This window comes from Macaca fascicularis, chromosome 14 (genome assembly GCF_037993035.2).
Source record: "Macaca fascicularis isolate 582-1 chromosome 14, T2T-MFA8v1.1".
Lineage (NCBI taxonomy): Eukaryota > Metazoa > Chordata > Mammalia > Primates > Cercopithecidae > Macaca > Macaca fascicularis.
In genome coordinates, this window is record NC_088388.1 from 106,808,746 (window position 1) to 106,834,640 (window position 25,895).

General features: G+C 41.7%; 1 protein-coding gene across 7 annotated transcripts in view; it reads right to left on the reverse strand.

Moving 5' to 3' along the window:
- SLC35F2 (solute carrier family 35 member F2) overlaps nucleotides 1–25,895 on the reverse strand; it is a 66,218-nt gene that overhangs the window by 7,624 nt on the left and 32,699 nt on the right. For 6 of the 7 annotated variants that reach the window (XM_005579527.4, XM_015435663.3, XM_015435662.3 and 3 more), the window contains 6 exons: nucleotides 13,730–13,905; nucleotides 9,658–9,785; nucleotides 4,662–4,821; nucleotides 3,104–3,260; nucleotides 2,464–2,516; nucleotides 739–893 (listed from right to left, as the gene is read on the reverse strand). In XM_005579527.4, coding sequence (XP_005579584.3) covers nucleotides 739–893; nucleotides 2,464–2,516; nucleotides 3,104–3,260; nucleotides 4,662–4,821; nucleotides 9,658–9,785; nucleotides 13,730–13,905 — 829 coding nt within the window. The remainder of the gene's footprint in view (nucleotides 1–738; nucleotides 894–2,463; nucleotides 2,517–3,103; nucleotides 3,261–4,661; nucleotides 4,822–9,657; nucleotides 9,786–13,729; nucleotides 13,906–25,895) is intronic. The other variant, XM_074015157.1, reaches the window with a different exon arrangement.

Sequence of the window (25,895 nt, forward strand, 5' to 3'; positions counted from 1 at the left end):
CATGATAAGCTGGCCATCTCTCTTTCCTTTCCAGCAGGTACTCCAGACTTTGTCTGTGTACCAGGGCAAAAGGAATGAATGGAAAAGTTCCTAGTGCTCAGACTAAGTTACACTGTCCCTCAAGGTCAATAGCGGCTCTGGGTCAGCTTGTTTATCACCCGGCAACATGCGTCAACAATTCCATAAGCTAGTGCCCTGGGCCATACCATCGAAGATGAAATCCATGTATTTCACTTTTTTTTTTTTTTTCTGAGACGGAGTCTCGCTCTGTCACCCAGGCTGAAGTGCAGTGGTGCGACCTCGGCTCACTGCAAGCTCCGCCTCCCGGGTTCACGCCATTCTCCTGCCTCAGCCTCCGGAGTAGCTGGGACTACAGGCGCCCGCCACCATGCCTGGCTGATTTTTTGTATTTTTAGTAGAGATGGGGTTTCACCGTGTTAGCCAGGATGGTGTCGATCTCTTGACCTCGTGATCCGCCCACCTTGGCCTCCCAAAGTGCCAGGATTACAGGCGTGAGCCACCGCGCCCGGCCGTATTTCACTCTTTAGAATAACCCTAGAAGGGCAATTCTTATGTGAACCCATTTTGTAATTCAGTAGTAGTAAAGGGAGGCCTGACTAACAACATTCTTGCCAAGAGGATGAGAAGGTTTTATTTTTTGATCGAGTCTTGAAGAAACCTGCTACGTTTTTTGGATCCAAGCAAGTATTCTTATTTGAACATGCTCTATTTGTTTACCTTATAGCCAAACAGAAAGAGTCCAACGAAAAGGCTGTAGAGGTCTGCTGTCAGGATGCCTAGGTTGACGGAAGTGGCACTTGTGACTTTAATCACCAATGGCATGAAGCTATAAAGGCAAAACATACACAGGGCAAATGCCACAAACAGCAGGGCTGTGGAAAAAAACATGGAATATCTAATATTAGCACAAGAAATCATAAAACAAAGGAGTTTGAGGCTTGGCTGCCATATAAAACTCCCTAATCCTTTAGCATATTATCTACAAAGCCCCTTGTTAACAGCATTGCAAATGAGACCACAAAGCTCTCTGGAAAAAAGAATATTAATAGCAAGTTGTGATGTAGATAAAGGACCTCAAAAATCCAACAAGGTATTGGATGATCAAGGTCAGAAAATCCTGCTTATGGTGTGACTGAGTCCATTGCTCTTATCACCCCTTGCTATGCACCCTGCAAGGACGCAGTGATGTTTGTGATAAAAGGCCAGTAAAGGTAGAATCAACATCTCGTGTCAAGAAAAATCATTATCTTTTCTTTGCTTTTGTTTGGTTGGACATGATTCATATAACTGGATTCAGAATAAAGTATCTTTAAAGACATCAAAGACAGTTATTAGGTCCATTGTATTTTGTTCATCTCATTAAATTAAGTGCTCCAAGGCAGCGCAACATAATTATCCTCTTTAGGACAGTGCTTGCCATGTGGATGTTGACTACATTAGCAATTATCTCTGCTTTGCAACCACTTCTTTAATCTCATCCCATACGCAGCACGCGCGCACACACGCGCGCGCACACACACACACACTTTCTGGCAATCTAAGTTATTTTTATTTTTTTCGAGACGGAGTCTCGCACTGTTGCCCAGGCTGGAGTGCAGTGGCGCAATCTCAGCACACTGCAACCTCCGCCTCCCAGGTTGAAGTGATTCTCCTGCCTCAGCCTCCCGGGTAGCTGAGAGTACAGGCGCCCGCCACAATGCTCGGCTAATTTTTTTTTTTTTTTTTGTATTTTTAGTAGAGACGGGGTTCTCCATGTTGGCCAGGCTGGTCTCGAACTCCTGACCTCAGGTGACCCGCCCATCTCGGCCTCCCAAAGTGCTGGGATTACAGGTGTGGGCCACCCCGCCCAGCCTGCAATCTAAGTTATTTAATTGAATTAAATTATCAAGCATGGTAGACAATCTTCAATGACATCTATGAACTATTTAACTTCTCCCCACCCCATCGCTAAACCAGGTTCAAATCTTTTCTGACTGTCCCATCACCATTTTGTTTTCCTTTATTTATTTATGCAGATGCCTAGGATTATTCAGATGACAGGAGCAATGGGAGGTGAGGGAGATTTCACACCACTGACGATTCAGGTTAATGCTTCACAAATTATATCAAGCAGATAACCTTCGCAAGAAATTTGAGGACCCGAGATATAGATCTACTTGAAAGTTGGTTTGACCAAAGTTCAATCTCCAGTCTTGTTCAGGATCCCTAGTAACCAAAGGCTATTCCTGCAGGTAAAGATTAAGAATTAACTTTTATGGAAGTTTATCTACCAATTTTCAGAGAAAACTCAATGTAAACCACTGTAGCTGATATGTATTACATCACTCTGGGATTTTACAAAGGTGTCTAAATATTAAAATAAAGCACAATATAATCCTCTAGATGTTCATGTGTTAGTTAAAGGAAAGAATGCCGACTAAAAGGATTTCTTTCTTTACATACCAATTTTCCAGTCCCAGTGAATGCTGGCGATATCCTTATATTCCACAATCAATCTAAGATTAAAACAAGAGGTCACAGAGAGGTCCACATACTAATGTTCACTATTTTATAAGCATTTTAGTCACTATACTTCAGCTAAAGTGCGGAATTACACGGACTTTTGAACTTGTCTTAGAATATAAAAATAACTATCTTCAATAAAAATGACAATAAAACCAAAGGAGCCCATAAAGATATGTTTGACTCCCTTACAGGTGCTCTGCAATAATAGTCAAGTATAGGAGAAAAATGTGGTATTATACTTTGTTTTTGAATAAGCTTAGGAAGTTAATGTGTTAATATTTTCTGGAAATAACTAAAAGAGAAAACTCCTTACTGGTAAATGCCTCTACTACATGCTAATCAGGAATCCTAAGCAACACACATGTTTAAGAAAACAGGAAGTAATTCTTGATATTTTAACAATCCTCTAATAGACACTCAGCAAGTTATTAGGTAATGGCAAAACACAATTACTCTTGCATCCACCTAATACTGATTTCAAATGTGAATTTGGGCCAAATAAATAATGAATATTAGTAGTTATCATCTATAATATATTTGCTTATTTTGTTTTTAGAAAAAGATTGTAGAATCTTACAGCTGTATACCACTGATAATTGTTCCAAACAGGCCCACCATTCCTAAAAATTCCTGTCTGCTCAGCTTCTTCACGATGTATTCCTCACAAACGTTCGAAATGGCATAGAGGGAAGCCCCAAGAAGGACCAAGATGTCGCCAATCAATACATCACTCCCTGCAGTAAGACAAGCCACAAAAAGCAAAACACTGTCAACAGGTGAACCTCTACGGCGTGCCTCCAAGCGGTCATCTGACTCGTGTTCATTTAAATGATGCTAAAGAAGAAGAAACTGGTCACTAGAAGTTTATGTGTGAGAGTGTGTGTGTGCGCGCGCATGTGTTTGAGACAGAGTCTTGCTCTGTTGCTCAGGCTGGAGTGCAGAGTGCAGTGGCTCAATCTCGGCTCACTGCAACCTACACCTCCGGGTTCAAGTGATTCTCCTGCCTCAGCCTCCCGCATAGCTGGGATTACAGGCACCCTCCATCAGGCCTGGCTAATTTTTGTATTTGTACTGGTCTTGAACTCCTGAACTCCTGAACTCAAGTGATCTGCTCACCTTGGCCTCCCAAAGTACTGGGATTACAGGTGTGAGTGACTGTGCCTGGCCTAATTTTTGTATTTTTGGTAGAGACGGAGGGTTCACCATGTTGGCCAGGCTGGTCTCGAACTCCTGACCTCCGGTGGTCTACCCACTTTGGCCTTCCAAAACGCTGGGATTACAGGTGTGAGCCACCGCACCCAACCTGGTTACTAGAAGTTTAAAGTCTCTTACTCTTCTCACTTTCTGGTTCAATTCTGCTGTGATTTTTCATAATGTAACTCCTCGGAAGTCTAACAGGCTAGAAATTGATGGTATATATCATAATGTAAGGCCTCAGAAAATGATTCTATGACACGACAAATTAATGGAGTTCACTGAAGAGGTAGGTCAATTTGAAAAATGGGAACCTGCTTTCAAAGTAATTTTCCCTCTTAATCCAAGGAGACACTTAACTCACTTGCAGATTGGGTGAATCATAGACCTTAATTAGATTTTATAGTATCAACTGTAATTTTCTCTCTCAATCCAAGGAGACATTTAACTCACTTGAAGCTTGGATGAATTCATAGACCTTAATTACATTTTATACTATCAACTGAATTCAACACAAAGTGAGGCAAAGTGTTCTCACCTACACAGTGACTTAAAAAGAAATACTCCAGTGAACAAGTTTCTTTGTTGATTAAATAAAAAAAGAAAAAAAGAATCGACAGTAGGTTTTCCAGTAACCAATCTTAAATGTATGAGACAAAAGATTATTGCAAATATATAAAGAAACTTTGCTCTCAAGAGACAAACAAAACTATTTAATGTAACAAAAAGGAAGAAAAACTATAGGCTGGTAGGAACATACAGATTGTTTTGTGGAAGTAGTTACAAAATACCAGATACAAGTAAATCTAAAAATATAATTTCAAATGTAGTTAACCAGAAATGTATTTTCTGCTTTTTACTATAAAAAGATATAGTTTGCAGAATAAAGGTGAAAACATAAAATTCTGTGACTGAAGCACAAACATGTGACACTATCTTACCTGAATTGTCTTCCCTCCCTGCTAGTATGTCTGCACCAACCATGGTTCCTACACCCAACAGACAGACAGCCACAGCAACGAAGTGGATCACTCTGTATCTTGCATAAAGAATAAACCACGACAGAGCCATCAACACAGGAATCCCAAAGCAATCCAAAAGCTGCATGGAAAGAATCAACAGTTTAAAACATATCTCTCATTAGCTAAAAGATGAGTAATTAAGAAATAATAGGAGTCAGTATTTATAATAGGAGTCAGTATTTATTGAGCATTTATTATTGCCAGCCCTATACTAAGAGCTTTACCTGAATTCACTCATGTAATCCTCACAACAACTCTATGAGACTGAAATTACAATCCAATTTTATACATGAGAAAATGAAGGTACAAAGAGGTGAAATGAGTTGTCATAGTTAAAAATGGGATGACAGCTGGGCACAGTGGCTCAGGCCTGTAATCTTAGCACTTTGGCAGGCTGTGGTGGGCAGATTGCTTGAGCCCAGGAGTTCGAGATCAGCCTGGGCAACATGGTGAAATGCTGTCTGTACAAAAAAAAAAAAATAGTTGGGTGTGGTGGTGCACGCCTGTAGTCCCAGCTACTTGGGAGGCTAAGGTGAGAGGATCACTTGAGCCTGGGAGTTCAAGGCTGCAGTGAGTTGTGATGGTGCCACTGCACTCCAGCCTGGACAATACAGAGAGAGACCCTGTCTCAAAATAAATGAATAAATAAAATAATAAAATACAATGGAAGAGTCAGTTGCTGAACACAAGACTTCTGCTGAGGGCCTGTGCTCTTTACCTCTATGCTCCCACCTGTGTATATCTTTATTTTATTTTTTTATTTTATGTCATTTTATTTTATTTTATTATTTTATTTTTTTATTTTTTTGAGATGGAGTCTTGCTCTGTCACCCAGGAGGGGTGCAGTGGCACAATCTCGACTCACTGCAACCTCCACCTCCTGGGTTCAAGCAATTCTTCCTGCCTCAGCCTCCTGAGGAGCTGGGATTACAGCCGTCTGCCACCACGCCTAGCTAATTTTTGTATTTTTTAGTAGAGATGGGGTTTCGTCATGTTGGCAAGGCTGGTCTCGAACTCCTGACCTCAGGTGATCTGCCTGCCTCGGCCTCCCAAAGTGCTGGGATTACGGGCGTGAGCCACCATGCCTGGCCCTGTGTGTATCTTTAAGTTCGGTAGACAAACATTCCTTCCTACATGCAACCATTTACTCAGCCAACAAATATTTGCTAAACACCTTGCATGTGTGAGACACTGTGAAAGCAGCTAGAAATAGAGGTGAACAGGACAGAGCAAGCTGTGCCCTCAGGAGCACACAAAGCTAGAAAGGACATGGAATAAACAATCACACCAGATATTTCACTAGAATTGGGCTAAGTGCTACAAAGAAGCACCAGTTACTACGAGAGAACAGACACCATCTCCCTGACAAAGCGTCCAACCCCACCACGTGAGACACACTCGAGCTCACGGCAAATATTCTTGCTCATCCTCCTCACGTGCTTCTCCATCACCTGTTGACAACAGGTCCAGAAAACACTAGCTATACACCTGATATTGCTCATCTGGAAGGCAGAGGGATTAAGCATGCCAAAATTATAGCAGGCCCAAAGTTGTTTGCAAGATAAAAGATAAAAAAGAGAGTGAATTCGTTCAATTCTTAAATTCACAAATTTAATGTGCATTCAAGGATAAAATATATTCAAGAGATTCTTGATGAATTCCAATGTATTTCTTTCAAGGAAGAAATATATTCCTTATACCAATAATATTCCTGAAACTGCTGTTTTATTGCTCACCCTGTTGTTTCAAACCTTGTGCCTGATTCTCTCCGTATCTGGTTAGTCTTGAACAAGACAGGCCCCTAATCTCCAGCAGCCCATTCAATCCTGTCCACAGTTGTTTACTGATTGCCTTTCACTGCAGTAGCATCAGTGGAGTCCAACGCATCATGTGTAGGAATGGCATCTTGCCTTGTTATTTATTCCAGCTGCAGAACTCTAATCTCCTAAGTGCTTTATTGAGCCTGCCTGAATAACAAAACATTAAACGATGCAAATGATAATACCCTGTCCCTGAAGACACCAGCAGAATCCAGCCATATGGCTTAACAAAATCTCAACTACATTCCTTAAACAAAAAAAAGTAGAAAAAGACATTCTAAGAACTACCACAGAAGATTCCCTTATCCTTGTGTCTTAAAATCAAACTTAAATTTGCTCTGTTTTTAACAATTTTTGTTGGGCAATGAGGGAGCTGCCTATGTCATGGTCAGAGCTCCAGAGACCTCAGGCCCCAGCCCCACACTGACCAGCTAGATGTGTGGTCCCCAGCCAGTCACTCTCCAAGCCAAAATATAAAATAAAAAGATCAGATGAAATGATCACATAGGTTCCCTCTGACTCTAACATTCCATGACTTCTCATCTGATATCTATCACCTTCAGACATGTGAACCTTCTTTTCAAAATGCATTCTTGGTGGCCGGGTGCGGTGGCTCATGCCTGTAATCCCAGCACTATGGGGGCCAAGGCAGGAGGATCACTTGAGGTCAGGAGTTTGAGACCAGCCTGGTCAACATGGCAAAACCTTATATCTACTCCAAATACAAAAAAAAATCAGCTGGGCGTGGTGGCGCATGCCTGTAATCCCAGCTACTCAGGAGGCCGAGGCTGCAGGATTACCCCACTGCACTCCAGCAGGGCGACAGAATGAGACTCCATCTGGAAAAAAAAAAAAGCCAGGTGTGGTGGCACATGCTTGTAATACCAGCTGCTCAGGAGGATAAGGCAGGAGAATCACTTGAACCTGGGAGGCAGAGGCTGCAGTGAGCCGAGATCATACCATTGTGCTCCAGCCTGGGTGACAGAGCAAGACTCCTCCTCAGAAAAAAAAAAAAAAAAAAAAAAAGTATTCTTGGGGATGGATGTCTTCTCTGATTGTTTCAGTTCTAAGAGTATCAATTTAATTTTTAAAAATTATTGTCTAGTCACAGTAAGCAGGGTACTAAGACAGACCCTGCCACATGGTTAGTATAAAAATGAGTCAGACCATATTAGAGGTACGATAGAGTATAGAAGAGAAAATGAAAATTGAATTAGCCTTTGACAATGAGGGGAGCAGGCTTCAAAAAGGACTGCATTCTAGGAAGAACAGAGCAGCACAGGAGAGAAGGAGCAGGCCATGAGTAGGAAATGGGTTGATGTGGCAGTCAAGTGGGAAGGGACATGAGCAGAAACCTAGGCCACATCATGATCTTCACGTGAACTATGCCATGACTGTTGGTAATTACAGAACCTTCTAAGGAATCCTTAAAAAGAAGGTTCAAAGACCACCTAATCCAAATTTCCATCCTTTTGGACCACCCAGGCCAGAGATTTACTCAGGTGGAGAACAAGCTTGAATCAGTCCTGTGACAGCCGTCTCTGCTGCTGGAGAAAACATTACCTTGTTAGATGCCTTTTTTATAATATGTTCCTCACTAGGACTGTAAGTGCATGACTTTTGGCAACCAAATGCTTAGGTTTTTCTAAGGGGCTAGCGTGAAAGAAATTGTTTTCAATTTCTTTGAAATTGAAAGAAGGCACGAACTTCAGTCGCAAATATCCAACTGTAAGTGTTCTGTTTAACTGTGTTTAGGCTTTGCACCAATTCAAAACTTTTTATCATTATTAGAGATCAAAGTTCCTGGGAATTGTAATCAAGTAATTAAAATGTATATGAGATTATGAAAGTAGGTGTGACAAGAAAATGCCATTTCTGCATACTTATGTATACTTCATTAACCAATGCTAAAAGTACACTTACTCCTATTAGTGATACTAGGTAACTTCATTCTCATGCATCATTCTCTAGGTAACTGCTAGGTTTAATTTTTGCGAAACTTTAGGTTCTTTGTGTGCCTCCTATGGTGTCTGTCTTAATAAATCATCTCCTATCAGCTTTTTAACCCATACTGGTCAAAGTCCAAGAGGTTTGCTGAGAACAATGCTTAGCAAAATGTTACAGAAAACAAAGTATTTAATATAAGGCACTCTGGCAATAACATTTAATGTAGGTTCACATTGGAAATATATTGAGTTCTCAACAATCCTTATATTTTCTATGCGAAATAAGTCTAATCTCAATTTTTTCCAGTCCCTAAAATTTAGAGTCAAGTAAGAACATCTCTGTATTTTGTATAGTGAGAAAGGGATGTATCAAAAAGTTATAAACTTCAAATCCCACATCTGATACAAACTTTTTTTTATTATTTAAGAAAATGAAAAAAAAAAGTTATCAACTTATTAAACTGTGACATCTAAACCTGGCATTTGAGTCTATCTCACTTTCACCTCCATTTATAAAACATTCTGTAGTTAGTAATGGTGAGTTAATGTTATGACACATCCCATAGTTTGCTAACATTAAGACAACTGAAATCAGTTGTCTTCAACTTTACAAAGTCGAAAGCCTCTGCAATGTAGGAATGAATATTTTTCTTTCAATGCAGCAAGAATAAACCTAACAAAGAAACAGAGATGGGAGTTTTAACTCTGGCTACCACCTCTCCCAAAAATGTCTAATGGGTTTCTTCCAGTGGTTCCTTTGTCATGAATATCTACTATGCTTGCAAACCTCCAACTTTCCTATAGAACAAAGGTATATCTACTTTCATATGCCATGTTTCAGCAGCATATAACACAGAACACATGTCAACACCACAGCATCAACTGCCAACTAAATATTTACGCTTACTGTGGTAGGAACTGCTCTGCCATAGCATTAGCAGTTTGGGGGCAGCTTAACTTGTATACATTTTCACTAATTCTAGGAACCATTACTCATTAGAGCATATGCTCTACTAGAAAACAGCACCCACTTGTGTTTAGGTTTTCTTCAACTGAACAGATTTTCAATAAAATTAGGTCAACACGTATGACTTCGTGTTCTCCTTTTGAAGCTATAAAATCCAAAGTGGTCAGAGGGCTCCCTCTTACCTGGACACTGGTTAGAGTTGTGTACTGGTAGGCTCTGACAATCATATAATTAGCTTCCACATCTGCTAGTCCCAGCAGGATGTACTTCCACCATTTTCTTTTCAAGATTACTAGAAGGTTATCACTGCCTGGTTGAAAGAAATCTGGGTCAGTACATGTTATTTGCAAATGATACCATACATGTTGATTTGAAGATAAAAGAGTAGAAGCAAGAATTTCTTTTTCTTCTTCTTCTTCTTCTTTTTGAGATAGGGTCTCATTCTGTTGCCCAGGCTGGAGTGCAGTGGTGCAATCTCGGCTAACTGCAACCTCTGCCTCCTGGGTTCAAGCCAGCCTCCCATCTCAGCCTCCTGAGTAGCTGGGACCACAGGCGTACGCCACCATACCCAGCTAATTATTTTTGTATTTTTAGCAGAGATGGGGTCTCACCATGTTGCCCAGGCTGGTCTCGAACTCCTGAGCTCAAGCGATCTGCCTGCCTCAGCTTCCCAAAGTGCTGGGATTACAGGCGTGAGCTACCACGCCTGGCTATTGTATATTTCCAATGTGGCACCCTCCCAATGTTATGAAGGTTATGGTCTTCATAACCCAAACTCCTGCAACAGCTCACCAGAGTTAGATTTTTTTCTAGTATGAAACCCTAGTTAAAATGTCATCAGAGACCAAGTGTTCAATAAAAGCACCAGAATGAAAGTAAGAGAAAAGTGGTTAAATTCCCTTTCCTAGCTGGGCATGGTGGTGTGCACCTGTAACTCCAGCTACTCAGGAGGTTGAGGTAAGAGTGGAAGACAGCTGGAGCCCAAGAGTTCAAGACCAGCTGGGCTTACATAATGAGACTCCACCTCTTTAAGAAAAAAAACTGGGGGGAGGGCAGGGCGGGAGGAGAGCCTTAAGGAAAAGAGCTAATGCATGCTGGACTTGATGGGTTGATAGCTTCAGCAAACCACCATGGCACATGTTTACCTATGTAACAAACCTGCACATTCTGCACATGTACCCCAGAACTTAAAAAAAATAACTTTTTAAAAAATCCCTTTCCTATCATAACAGAAATAAAATTTCTGGATATGAGCTTGCATGTCGCCATTTCTGACAAGCCACGGACTATCCTAGGAAATGAAATGTTTTCCTAGAAATTAATTGGTTATTTAACTTCTATCCATGGGCTTCTTCAAAGAAAAGTCTGCATGTGATCATTCTTTTGGAAGAGATGTGCTTTCAAGTGAAAAATAAGTACATTATAAGTTTGAGAAAAGGCTTAGTGGCACACTGAAGAAACACATTTTATTCCCCCAAATTATATTTATTCAAATTAATTGGATTCACTACTTTGGAGAAGCTGGCATCACAGGAGATGCAGAGTTGGCACATATATGAGAAGGCTTTATGGCAAGATAACTCACAAATAAAAGTAGTGAGAATCATAACCAAATAATTATCAGTAAAATCCAATTAGCAGGAACATCTTGAAAACACAGAATTAGGCCGGGTGCGGTGGCTCACACTTGTAATCCCAGCACTTTGGGAGGCCGAGGTGGGCAGATCACCTGAGGTCAGAAGTTCGAGACCAGCCTGGGCAACATGGAGAAACCCTGTCTCTATTAAAAATAAAAAAATTAGCCGGACATGGTGGCAGGTGCCTGTAATTCCAGCTACTAGGGAGGCTGAGGCAAGAGAATCACTTGAATCTGGGAGGCAGAGGTTGCACTGAGCTGAGATCGTGCCATTGAGCCAAGATCGTGCCATTGCATTCCAGCCTGGGCAACAAGAGCAAAACTCCGTCTCAGAAGAAAAAAAAAAACACAACAACACAAAATTAGTCTTCCTAGCATCAAATGGCATAGGAAGTACCTAACAACCACCCCTAACTAACTGCACCCCACCCCAGACTAACTGCACTGATATATTTGGGAGTCTCACCGAATTCCTGAAGGCCAATGCTTCCACAAAGAGCAAAGTATAGGGTTATTAACCATGTATAGTTCCACTCCCAGCTTTTTTTTTTTTTCTTCCTTTGGAGACAGGTCTTGGTCTGTCATTTGGGCTTGACTGCAGTGGTGCCATCTTGGCTCCCTGTAACCTCAGCCTCCTGGGATCAAGCCATCCTCCACCTCAGCCTCCCAAGTAGCTGGGACTACAGGGACATGCCATCATACCCAGCTAATTTTTATATTTTTTGTAGAGAAGGAGTTTCATCATGTTGCCCAGGCTGGTCTTGAACTCCGGGCCTCAGGCGATCCTCCCACCTCCAACTGCCTAAGTGCTGGGGTTACAGGTATGAGCCATCACACCCAGCCCTAAATTTCAATAAAAACCTTTAGATAGCTGGTGCATGAGATGAAATAAATTACTGTAATTTCCTAAGTGTGCACAGTGCTGTCCTTCTTCACTGGATTCACTAACCTTTGTGAGGCTTTTTCTTCTGCTGTGTCGGCCACATGACTCAAAAGCAAGTAGTAAATTGAGAATCAGACCTTCAAACCCCTTTACAACAAAGGGTTAAACTAAAGTTTTAAAAAATAATGAAGCTGGACAGGCATCTGTAATCCCCACATTTTGGAAGGCCGTGGCAGACAGACCATGTAAGGTCAGGAGTTCGAGACCAATCTGGCCAACATCTCCACTAAAAATACAAAAATTAGCCGGGTGTAGTGGCACATGCCCGTAATCCCAACTACTAGGGAGGGTGAGGCAGGAGAATCGCTTGAACCTAGGAGGCAGAGGTTGCAGTGAGCCAAGATCACACCACTGCACTGTACTCCAACCTGGGTGACAGGGCAACACTGAAGCTGTAGCTACCAGGAGTCTGTAGGGAGGGAAGGAGGAATGAATAGGTGGAGCAGAGGGATTTTTAGGGCAGTGGAGCTGTTCTGTTTGATACTGTAATGGTAAATGTATGCCATTATACATTTGTCAAAACCTATAGAATGCACAATACCAAGAGTGACCCCTAAGGTAAATTACTGATTTTGGTTAATAATAATGTATCTGGCTGGGCCCAGTGGCTCACGCCTGTAATCTCAGCACTTTGGGAAGCCGAGGTGGGAGGCCTGCTTGAGCTCAGGAATTCAAGACCAGCCTATGCAACATGGTGAAACTCTGTCTCTACAAAAAATACAAAAATTAGCTGGGCACAGTGGCTCACACCTATAATCCCAGCACTCTGGGAGGCCAAGGCAGGTGAATCACTTGAGGTCAGGAGCACGGTGAGACCCCGTCTCTGCTAAAAATACAAAAATTAGCCGGGCGTGGTGGTGTGCACCTGTAGTCCCAGCTACACAGGAGGCTGAGGCACAAGAATCACTTGAGCCCAGGAGGTGGAGGTTGCAGTGAGCCAAGATTATGCCACTGCACAAAAAAAAAAAAAAAAAAAAAACCCAGAGACCTGATCTACACAATCAACTAATGTTCCATTTACCATCTTTATTTACTTGTAAGTAAATATTTTGGAGAGTAAGGTTCTTGACTTTAAGTGTTTTTAATATCATCTTAATATTTTAAAATATTTTTTAAATTGGTGGGGGGACCTAACTTGTAATGACATTTATACTTTTTAGGTCGGGTCCAATGGCTCACGCCTGAAATCCTAGCACTTTGGGAGGCTGAGGTGGGCAGATCACTTGAGCCCAGGAGTTAAGAGACTAGCCAGGGCAACATGGCAAAAACCCTTCTCTACCAAAAAAAAAAAAAAAAAAAAAAATTAGCCAGGCATGGTGGCACACGCCTGTAGTCCCATCTTACTAGGGAGGCTGAGGTGAGTGGATCACTTGAGCCTGGGAGGTCAGGGCTACATACAGTGAGCCAAGATTGCATCTCTGAATTCCGGCCTGGGTGACAGAGTGAGACCCTGGCTCAAAAACAAACAACAACAACAACAACAAAAAAAAACCACTTTTTTTGGACAACTTCTCTGTTACAAACAGTATGGTGCTACTTACTTTAATCAACAATTTCATAGAATTATGCATAAGTCTCTAGTTACTACTTTCACAGAATTCAGAGGTGTCATACTTTTCTAGTAATTTTTATGAAGATAATTTTGTTGAAAAGGTAATTGCCACATTTGACATACCTGATCGAAATGCCAGCATCACTGTATAAATTAGGAACAGCAAGCAATAATTGATAAAGCTCTGAAGCATGGGGGTGTTCACTTTGTATCTTTCTGCCAAATACTGGCTGGTGATGGCTGTCCCACATATACACAAGGACAACATCTGACCCAGAGCAATTGTTTTCAAAATATTCCTGGAAAATAAGGGAAGAAATCAGAAGAGCTTGCAAATAAGTTATACCTTACACACACACACACACACACACACACACACACACACACACACACACACACACAGCTAAACACAAAGGGAAATGCTAATTATTCACACACACACACACACACACACACACACACACACACACACAGCTAAACACAAAGGGAAATGCTAATTATTCCAGGTGGTTCTTCATTTCATTTTATGAAATAACTATTTAAATGTTAGTTATTGAAGGACTACATTTTTATTCTCTTTTATCTTTCTGATCCCCTCCATTCCCACAAAGGCATATTCCCCTATTTCACTGAACATCCATTTAGAGATCATTTTGATTACTTGACTATAACATACTTTGTAAAGCACGTGTGTGTGTGTGTGTGTGTGTGTGTCTTTTTTTTTTTTTTTTTTGAGACAGGGTCTTGTTCTATTGCTCAGCAGTGCAGTGGTGCAATCGCAGCTCACTGCAGCCTTGACCTCCCAGACTCAAGCAATCCTCCCACTTCAGCCTCCCAAATAACTAGGACTATGGGCACATGCCACCATGCCCAGCTAATTTTTTTTTTTTTTTTTTTTTTTTTTTTTTTTTTGGTAAAGATGGGGTTTCACTACGTTGCTCAGGTTGGTCTCAAACTCCTAGGCTCAAGGGATCCTCCCACCTCAGCCTCCCAAAGTGCTAGGATTTCAAGTGTGAGCCACTGTGACTGGCCCTTACCCTGCATTTCTAACATGGAAACTAATTAAAGAAGCAAGTTGACTGAGACAGAAGAGTCTACAATAATACCTATTTTCTGGATCAGATAATTGGATAGATAGCAATATGGTTAACCAAGACCCTAAAGGCAGAAGGAAAAGGCATATTTAGAAAGGATAATAACTCCATTTTGGACATGCTGGATTTTGTTTAATTATGAGATAGCCAAGAAGAAATGTCCAGTAGACAGCTTGGAGCTGGAAGAAAGGATTGGATTGGAGAAATAAACTTGAGAATCATGAGCATAAAGGTGGTAGCTGAATGCGGGACATAATGAGATCACCAAGGCATATAACTAAAAATTGGGAAGAAAAGAGCAAAAAAGACATACCGTGGGAAACAGCAATATTTAAAGGGCTAGAGAGGCTGGATGCGGTGGCTTATGCCTGTAATCCCAGTACTTTGGGAGGCCAAGGCAGGCAGATCACTTGAGGTCAGGAGTTTGAGGCCAGCCTGGCCAACATGGTGAAACCCCATCTCTAGTAAAAATACAAACATTAGCAGGGTGTGGTGGCGGGCGCCTGTAATCCCAGCTACTCAGGAGGCTGAGGCATGAGAATCGCTTGAACCCAGGAGGCAGAGGTTGCAGTGAGCTGAGACTGCACCACTGCACTCCAGCCTGGGTGACAGAATGAGAGGAAGAAAGGAAGGACGGAAGGACGGAAGGAAGGAAGGGAGGGAGGGAGGAAGACTCATTAGAGATGGAGATAAAGGGGCATGGCCAGAGAGGTTAAGGGGAGAACTAGGAAGGAAGAAACAATCTGGAGGCCTAGAGAAGATGGTGTTTCAAAAAGGAAACTTTTTCTAAGTATTCTTCCTGTCCTACTGTCATTCTACCCAAATCCAGTCTCCACGCTGCAGCAGGAGTGATGTTCTGAGTGTTAATATTATGAGATTATTTCTCATGTCTAAAGCCTAAAATAAAATAAAAATAAAAATAAAACCTTTCACTGGCTGGTTCCTTCTGGCCTTAGGTGAAAGCCACACTTTAAAATGGCCCTACAGGCAACCCACCATCTGACTCTCCAGCCTCACCTTGAACTACTCTCTCACAGCATGTTTCATTTTTAATTTTTAGTAATTCTTCTATCTAACAAATAACAAAGTATGTATAATGTATAATCAACATGTATCCATGTATCTATCACCTCAAAAAATAAACAATTTGCTGGGCGCGGTGGCTCATGCCTGTAATCCCAGCAACTTTGGGAGGCTGAGAGAGGAGGATCACGAAGTCAGGAGTTCGAGGCCAGCCTAACCAACATGGTGAAACCCCATCTGTACTAAAAATAGAAAATTAGTTGAGCGTGGTGGCATGCGCCTGTAGTCCCAGCTACTCAGGAGGCTGAGGCAGGAGAATCGCTTGAACTTGGGAGGCAGAGGTTGCAGTGAGCCGAGATCACGCCACTGCACTCCAGCCTGGGCGACAGAGCAAGACTCCGTCTCAAAAAAAAAAAAAAAAGAAAGAAAAGAAAAAGAAAGAAACAATTGTCACCTGGGCACAGTGGCTAATGCCTGTAATCCTAGCACTTTGGGAGGCCGAGGTGGGTGAATTACTTGAGCCCAGGAATTCGAGACCAGCCTGGGCAACATGCCGAAACCCCATCTCTACTAAAAACACAAAAATTAGCCAGGCATGGTAGTGCACGCCTGTAATCTCAGCTAGTAGGGAGGCTGAGGCACAAGAATAGCTTGAACCTGAGAGGTGGAGGTTAGAGTGAGCTGAGATCACACCACTACAAAAAAGAAAAAAAGAAAAGAAAGAAACATTTGGCAACATCAAGGTATCCCACGTGTGTTCTCTCTAATCTCTTAGGCCTCCTGAGGTAACTAATTAGAACTTAGTATTTATTATTTTCATGCCTTTCTACATATTTTAATATTTATGTAAGTATCCCTAAGCAACAAATAGCATTGTTTCAAAATTTTAAATAGACAGCATCATACTGTATATACTTCTGCAATTGTGGTTTTGATCAACAGGGTTTGAGAGAGCCATCTATATGGATACATGAGTTCTTGTTCTTTCTTTTCAGTACTGTATAGTACTCTACCACATGACTACATCATGCTTTATTAATCCATTCCATCGTTGATGAATATTTTGGTTATATTCCTTTTTCTTTTTGTTTTCATATGTCTTTTGATGTAATTTTCTAAGAGTTTTTTCTAGTTTTTAGCCAGGTGGTACAAATGGGTTACAGATGGCGAGGCGTGGTGGCTCACACCTGTACTCCCAGCACTTTGGGAAGACCAGGAAGGAGGACTGCTTGAGCTCAAGAGTTCAAAACTGGGCAACATAGTGAGACCCTATCTCTATTTAAAAAAAAAAAAAAATAGGAGGATTTCTTGAGTCCAGAAGTTCAAAAGAGCCTGGGCAACAAAGTGAGACCCTGTCTCTATTTAAAAAAAAAAAAAAAAAAATGGATTACAGATACGCTAAGATTTAATCTCCTCAGTACTCAAGATGGCCTGATGGGAGCCATCTAAGGCATCTGGAGAGATTCCAGCCAGTTGCATTCTGCTGGGAGCAGGAAACTCAGAGTGTCCTACAAATATAATGACTTTCTATTTCTACAATAAAGTTTAAAGGAATCATTTGCTCTGGATATATCCAAGAACAGAATTGGACGAGATGGTGTTTGTTCTTAGGGCACAAGCATCTTCAGTTTTGTTTTCCTAGATTGCTCTCCAAAGGGTTATATTACTTCATGTAGCTGAGTCTGGTACTCTCAAAAGGAAGGAATCTCCACTCTCTAAGGGGAAGGTGATGATGTCAAGAACTGGCCAAATCCAAGGACATTGTTTTAGGTTACTGGAGGAAATTTACACCAAGATGAGCCAAAAGTTAAGGATTTGCTCCCCTACAAGTAGCATTCTTTCTAGGCACGCTCTACCCAGCACCGGCTGATGAGCTAAACCAGATCCAGGAATTGCTATCTCCTTCTCTTGTGCACACTTCCTCTTGAAGGAGGCATGGTTTGCATTGATTCAGGTCCTAGGCTGCCCTATCCTAGACAAAGGAAATTCACTGCTTAGTCCAGTATAGTGCACCAGGAGTCTCCGGGAATGTGGGGCCAAAGCCAAAGGATGAAAAAGTTCGTTTATTTTGTGTCATTATTCCCAGCCATATGCCTCTCTCAGGAACCATGTGGGGAGAGGTACCCGGCTGAGGAAATGATTCCAATTTTCCTATATTTCATTGTTCAGTTAGTACCTATCACAGTTCACAATCTCAATAACATGATCCTGACAACAGCCCTGAGAAAAGTCCTATTGCACTCATGCTACAGATGGAGAAGATGAAACTCAGAGCAGGTCCAGAATTCACCCATCGTCATACTGTCTGTAAAAGGCAGAAGAGATCAGTGCTCCTAACTATTAAAAGATCAGATCACGGCCGGGCGCGGTGGCTCAAGCCTGTAATCCCAGCACTTTGGGAGGCCGAGGCGGGCGGATCACGAGGTCAGGAGATCGAGACCATCCTGGCTAACACAATGAAACCCCGTCTCCACTAAAAATACAAAAAAAATTAGCCGGGCGTGGTGGCGGCGCCTGTAGTCCCAGCTACTCGGGAGGCTGAGGCAGGAGAATGGCGGGAACCCGGGAGGCGGAGCTTGCAGTGAGCCGAGATCGCGCCACTGCACTCCAGCCTGGGTGACAGAGCAAGACTCCGCCTCAAAAAAAAAAAAAAAAAAAAAAAAGATCACAGGGTTCAAATTTTCTTAAAGGTGGCTCACATCTGTAATCCCAGCACTTTCGGATGCTGTGCGGGTGGATTACCCGAGGTCAGGAGTTTGAGATCAGCTTGGTCAACATGGTGAAACTCCGTCTCTACTAAAAATACAAAATTTAGCTGGGCATGGTGGTGTGCACCTGTAATCCCAGCTTCTTGGGAGGCTGAGGGAGGAGGATCACTTGAACCTGAGAAGCAGGCTGCAGTGAGCCGAGATCGTACCACTGCACTCCAGCCTGGGCGACAGAGTGAGAGTTTGCAAAAAAAAAAAAAAAAGGATGGGAGAGAGAGAAAAGGGAGGGAGGGAGAGAGGGAGGAAAGGAGGGAGGAAGGAAGGGAGGGAGGAAGGAAGGGAGGGAGGGAAGGAGGGTGGGAGGAAGGAAGGAAGGAAGGGAGGAAGGAAGGAAGGAAGGAAGGAAGGAAGGAAGGAAGGAAGGGAGGGAGGGAGGGAGGGAGGGAGGCAGGAAGGAAGGGAGGAAGGACTCTAAGGAAACTTCCTCTCTTCCCTGGAAGGAAGTCTCAGAATTGCAGAACCTTAGCACTAACCCACTTTAATCAAGGAGACTGCCGCCCAGAAAAGAGTAGTGTTTTGTCTAAGATCACACGGGAGCAGAGCTAATGCCCAAATTTCCTGGCCATTAAACATCTGCTGTCCCTGCTACAGCACACAGACTTGGGATAACAGGTGGGTCATCCCTCACAGTTGGTATCTTCCGACGTTCTATATCTCTTTCTCCTTCCTCTCTTTCCGCTCATCCCTCTCTTCCCCTCCGTTCTCTCTCCATTATGATTTTATAACAGAGTTTATATTAGAAAACCCCTTCAGGCTGGGCACGGTGGCTCACGCCCGTAATCCCAGCACTTTGGGAGGCTGAGGCGGGCGGATCACTTGAGGTCAGGAGTTCAAGACCAATCTGGCCAACATAGTGAAACCTCGTCTCTACTAAAAATACAAAAATTAGCTGGGCGTGGTGGCGGGCACCTGTAATCCCAGCTACTCAGGAGGCTGAGACAGGAGAATCTCTTGAACCTGGAAGGCAGAGGTTGCAGTGAGCCGAGATGGCGCTACCGCGCTCCAGCCTGGGCAACAGAGCAAGATTCTGTCTCAAAGCAAGACAAAACACCCTTCTTCAAAGCATCCCTGTACCTCGCCTTGCTGTCAAGAAAGAGGGAGCCTGGGCTCATCTCTCTCCTCCCAGCAGTCACACTGCTTCCCTGTACATCATGGGGGAGCTGGACGTCCAAAGTACCAGGCACAGACACTCTAACCAAGTGGCTGATAACCTAATCAAATTGAGAACATTTTTCACATCTCATAATGGACTTGAAAGCAATTATAAATCTGAAATAAGTGAGAATAAAAAGTGTGGAAGCATTAAGCCCTCTTCACAAATTGACAGAATTCCTACAGTAAGCTCATATCTGCATTCTAAAATAGCACAATTAAGCAAGCTGTCCTCTAACTACTATAAACTGTAACCATCTTCTAAAAAAAGGAGAGTCACAAATTGAGTATGGAGATTTAAAGTTACAGGAATGCACTTCTCTTGGCTCCAAATCATAATGACCTCATCTATAAGAGTAAGAGAGCAAGAGAGAGAGAAAAGCTGGGGGGGAGGGGGGAGGAACTTGAACAAAGGAAGAAAGAAGACAAAAACACTCAGACTTACAGACACTGAAGGCCTCAAAACAATTTTTGTTACTTACAGCTCCACATTCACGTTTGTATAAAATTTGTACAAGGTCCTGGTTCACGTGAATTCTGAACAGAGGAACTCTCTATACCATAACAAAACCTGTTCCTGTCTAAGCGAAGTTGCCAGAAGAAACATGCATCCGACCTTCGGATATATCCTGTCCTGGTTTTTCTAACGGAACCTCCACTAAAATGAACTTCAATGGCAGGATATGATCCAATTCCAAGACAAATTTCCCCAAGGCAGCTTCACACCGGGGGAGCCAGCCTTCCAGAATACACAGCAAACAAGAGTTATGGATCACTGAGGGCAGGAGTGGACAAACAGGTAGAAGATGGGCTGAGTAAGGTCACTTCCAACCACATTATTGTTAGAATCTATTTTATAACTTTAAGAATTTAAGGAATGAGGCCAGGCACAGTGGCTCATGCCTGTAATCCCAGCACTTTGGGAGGCCAAGACAGGTGGATTACTTGAGTCAGGAGTTCGAGACCAGCCTGGCCAACATGGTGAAACCTTGTATTTTTTGTAAAAATACAAAAAAATTAACCAGGTGTGGTGGCGCGTGCCTGTAATTCCAGCTACTTGGGAGGCTGAGGCAGGAGAATCACTTGAACCCAGGAGGCAGAGATTGCAGATCACACCACTGCACTCCAGCCTGGGTGACAAAGCAAGACTCCATCTCAAAAAAAAAAAAATTCAAGGAATGAAAGAAGAAAAGATCATGAGGCACTTTATTTCCCTCCTTCTTTCTTCGAGGAAACCTAAAATCTATATTGTAACCTCCCTTCCATTCCAAAATACATACTCATGTACCTGATTTCATGTCTTCAGTCAGTAAGCTCCTCAGCCATATATTCACCAGAGTTCAATGGTTGTTAATATGTGCCAAGCACAAGGAATTTAGAATTAAGACTCATCTATTTTCTAGTCCCAGACCCTCTTGCTTCTCCCCAGAACAGATCAGGGAGCTCCACTTTGTGCCTCTACAAAATACCACACCGCTTATGACTGTTCTTTCCCCAAAACTCTAAGCTCCAGGAGGAAAGGGACATTATATTCTCCATGATTAACAGTGCCTGGCACATAGGGTATGTGCTATTGTTGAACAACCTCAGGAGTTTTCTGTGAGGAGTCAGACAGACCTCACAACACAAAACCACAATAAAATGAGAAAGGGTTAAAATAAGAGTTGTGCATGCAGCCAAGGAGAAGCAAAGCTCAAGACGTCCTGGGAAAGGTTCACAGAGGAGTCAAAACAATCACACACCCGAAAGATATTTCAGGAAGATTGAGGAATGGAGGAAAGGCCATAATACGAGTGTGTGCCTAATTTAAAATACGAGTGTGTGCCTAATTTAAACACTAGTTTTACATTATATATACACATGAGACACAGTGATGGGGTGCATTCATATACACACATATATAATATATATGAGAGACACAGTGCTGGGATGCATTCATATACACATATATATAATATATATATGAGACAGTAATGGGATGCATTCATATACACATATATAATACACATATGAGACAGTGATGGGATGCATTCATATATATATAATATATATGAGACTGATGGGATGCATTCATATACACATATATATAATATATATATGAGACACAGTGATGGGATGCATTCATATACACATATATATAATATATATGAGACCGTGATGGCATGCATTCATATACACATATATATAATATATATATGAGACACAGTGATGGAATGCATTCATATACACACATATATAATATATATGAGAGACACAGTGATGGGATGCATTCATATACACCTACATAATATATATGAGACACAGTGATGGGATGCATTCATATACACATATATATAATATATATATGAGACACAGTGATGGGATGCATTCATATACACATATATATAATATACATGAGAGACACAGTGATGGGATGCATTTATATACACATATACAATATATATATGAGACACAGTGATGGGATGCATTCATATACACACATATATAATATATATATGAGAGACCTAGTGATGGGATGCATTCATATACACACATATGTAATATATATATGAGACACAGTGATGGGGTGCATTCATATACACATATATATAATATATATATGAGACACAGTAATGGGATGCACTCATATACACACATACATAATATATATGAGACACAGTGATGGGATGCATTCATATACACCTATAATACATATATGAGACACAGTGATGGGATGCATTCATATACACACATATATATATGAGACATAGTGATGGGATGCATTCATATACACATATACATAAGACACAGTGATGGGATGCATTCATATACACATATATAATATATATGAGACACAGTGATGGGATGCATTCATATACACACATATATAATATGTATATGAGACACAGTGATGGGATGCATTCATATACACATATATATAACATATATATGAGACAGTAATGAGATGCACTCATATACACACATATATAATATATATATGAGACACAGTGATGGAATGCATTCATTTCTTCAGCTCTTCTTTATTTACTCTTTCAAATTAGATAGGCAGTCCTCTACTGATTATATATTTAAAAATACTGGGCTTTAAAAATAACACTGACACCAAGACCCCAGCCCAAACCAATTGGATCAGATTCTCAGGGGGTAGATTCCAAATATCAGCCTATTTTAAGTCTCCTAGATGAGTCTAAGACACAATCAGGATGGCAAATCACTAAATTATTCTTTCCTTTTTATTTGAAGAAAAAAGAGTTCCAAATGATGGATAAGATGCATTATTTGAATGCAAATTATGCATTCCCTTCACTTTATGTCTCAATAAATCTGTGCTGCTAGGTTGCATGTTGTCAGCTAAAGGCAGGATTTCATACTAGTGCTAAGACTCCTATGGAACACAGTTACTTGGGGGAGATTTTTAAATCCATTACATCTGCCACCTGTAAATACCTGGTAAAGAATAACAACTTCCAGTACATCTATAAAAATCCTATTAGGAACCCAAAAAGAAATATTCATTTAGACCAAGTTCTCGCACTCTGCACATAAGCTACCCAGTTTCTATTTCTAAAGCATTTTAAATTATATTAGAAGCATGTTTAGAAATAAATTATAGTTTTTGGCCAGGCACTGTGACTCACATCTATAATTCCAGCACTTTGGGAAGCAGAAGTGGGCAGATCACTTGAGGCCAGGAGTTTGAGACCAGCCTGGTCAACATGGCAAAATCCCATCTCTACTAAGTAAAGTACAAAAATTAGCAAGGTGTGGTGGCATGCGCCTATAGTCCCAGCTACTCAGGAGGCTGAGGCATGAGAATCACTGGAACCCAGGAGGTGGAGTACGCAGTGAGCCAAGATCACGCCCCTTCATTCTAGCCTGGTCGACACAACAAGAGAAGGAAGGAAGGAAGGAAGGAAGGAAGGAAGGAAGGAAGGAAGGAAGGAAGGAAGGAAGGAAGGAAGGAAGGAAGGAAGGGAGGGAGGGAGGGAGGGAGGGAGGGAGGGAGGGAGGGAGGGAGGGAGGGAGGGAGGGAGGGAGGGAAAGAAAGAAGAGAGAGAGAAAGAAAAAAAGAAGAAAGAAAGAAAAAGAAAGAAAGGAAGGAAGGAAGGAAGGAAGGAAAAAGAAAGAAAAGAAAAGAGAAAAGAAAAGAAAGGGAGGGAGGGAGGGAAGGAAGGAAGGAAGGAAGGAAGGAAGGAAGGAAGGAAGGAAGGAAGGAAGGAAGGAAGGAAGGAAGGAAAGAATTATAAGTAGCTTTTCTTTACACAGTAAGTAGCAGCCAAGATGAACTGTTTTCTTTCCATCTCCACATTCCTATGATTCAAAAGTTTAGCCATTAATGTATCATCAAATTCTAGTAAGCATAAGTAGCTTGCAATTTTGAAGAACCCACATTCTGTTAAAGTCATATTCAAAACTCAAAGTAGCTTAAAAAGTCAAATTTTAAAAAACAGATAAGTGTAGTGGCATACATGATCACCTCACAAAGAAGGTAAGTAAAAGAAAGAAAATCAGTGTTTTCTTTTTGCTCACTGGATTATGTCTTACTCAGAATAGGTGCTCAGTAAATGTTTATTTAAAGTTAACAAAAAATGCTACTATTATGAAGATGGCATCATGTTAAAATGCAAGGCAGACAATACTGTAGACAAGAGGCCCTCAAAGGTGAACTCAATGAATGTTACAGTGGAAAAAATACAAGCTCTAGAATTAGATAAAACTGGGGTCTGGATTTAAATTTGAAACATGAAAAAGAAGAGAAACAGGTACAGGCAAGTGAAAACAGTGGTGCACACCATGTCTTGTTCTGGAAAAGGCTAGCATAGAGTGCAATTTAGATGTGGCCTTCAGGAAAAGATTATTCCTTCTGAACATAGTAGAAAGACTCCTAGTCTTTGAATCCGAAGATCTAACTCTACTCTTTATTAGTGTTAGGTAGTTCTCTTACTTTTTTTTAAGTGAGTGTAATACCACCTTTATGCGCCTAAGGGTTAACTGATGTAACCTATCAAAGTACCTAGCACATCCACCCACCTGAGGCACTGAGTGCATTTTATTTCCTTCTTTCCTCTGGCTTGCCCAGCCTTTTGGTAACCTCTTGACCATACCTGTCTATTCTATATATGCACCGTCCAATAGAGTACCCTCTACCCATATGCAGCTATTGAGTGTTTGAAACACGGCTAATGTGAATAAGGAATTGAATGTTTAATGTTATTTCATTTCAACTTAACTAAAATGGCCATATATGGAGAATGGCTACCAAATTAGACAGTGAAGCCAGGGATCAGCATTGTGCCACACTGTAGATGTCACCACAGTGATAGACATGTTTGAAAAGTAGCTCTTGAGCACTTGAAATGTGGCTAGTATAAATGAGGAACTGAATGTTTCGTTTTATTCTATTTTATTTATTCTATTTATTCGATTTGGATTCATTTTCACTTAAATAACTGCATGAGGCCGGGAGTTATAGCATTGAAGGACACGGTTCTAGCCTGGTGCTTCTCAAACTTTCATGTGATATGAATCATCTAAGGCTCTTGTTAAATCGCAGCTTCTCATTCTGTAGGTTTGGAGAGAGGCCTGAGTTTCTGCTTTTTTTTTTTGAGATGGAGTCTTGCTCTGTCGCCTAGGCTGAAGTTCAGGGGCACGACGCGGCTCACCGCAACCTCCGCCAACTAGATTCAAGCAGTTCTCCTGTCTCAGCCTCTTGAGTAGCTGGGATTACAGGCACCTGCCACCACACCCAGCTAATTTTTGTAGTTTTAGTAGAGACAGGTTTCACCCTGTTGGTCAGGCTGGTCTCGAACTCCTGACCTCGTGATCCACCCGCCTCGGCCCCCCAAAATGCTGGGATTACAGGCGTGAGCCACCGCACCTGGCCTGACATTCCGCATTCCTAACAAGCTCTCAGGAAATACTCATGCTGCTGATCCATGGACCAGACCTTGAGTGAGCAAAGGTCTACAGCAATGCTTCTGATTCTGAGGTCTGTCAGCTTTTAGGAATCCGTGGAATAAGTGAATGCAATCCATGGGCTGTTCAGGATCTGTTTTTGACACTTCAAAAACTTAATAGTACTTCTGACTTTTGCTGGTGAAAGTGCAAAACGATAAATCTCTATTTCAGCGGGAGAGTTTGGGGGTGCTGATTTGACAATTTCTAGCAATTTTGTCTCAAGGAATCTACCCCAAGGCAACTCTGGCAAAAATACAAAAAGGTGTGTCTACAAAGCTATTCATTGCAGCACTA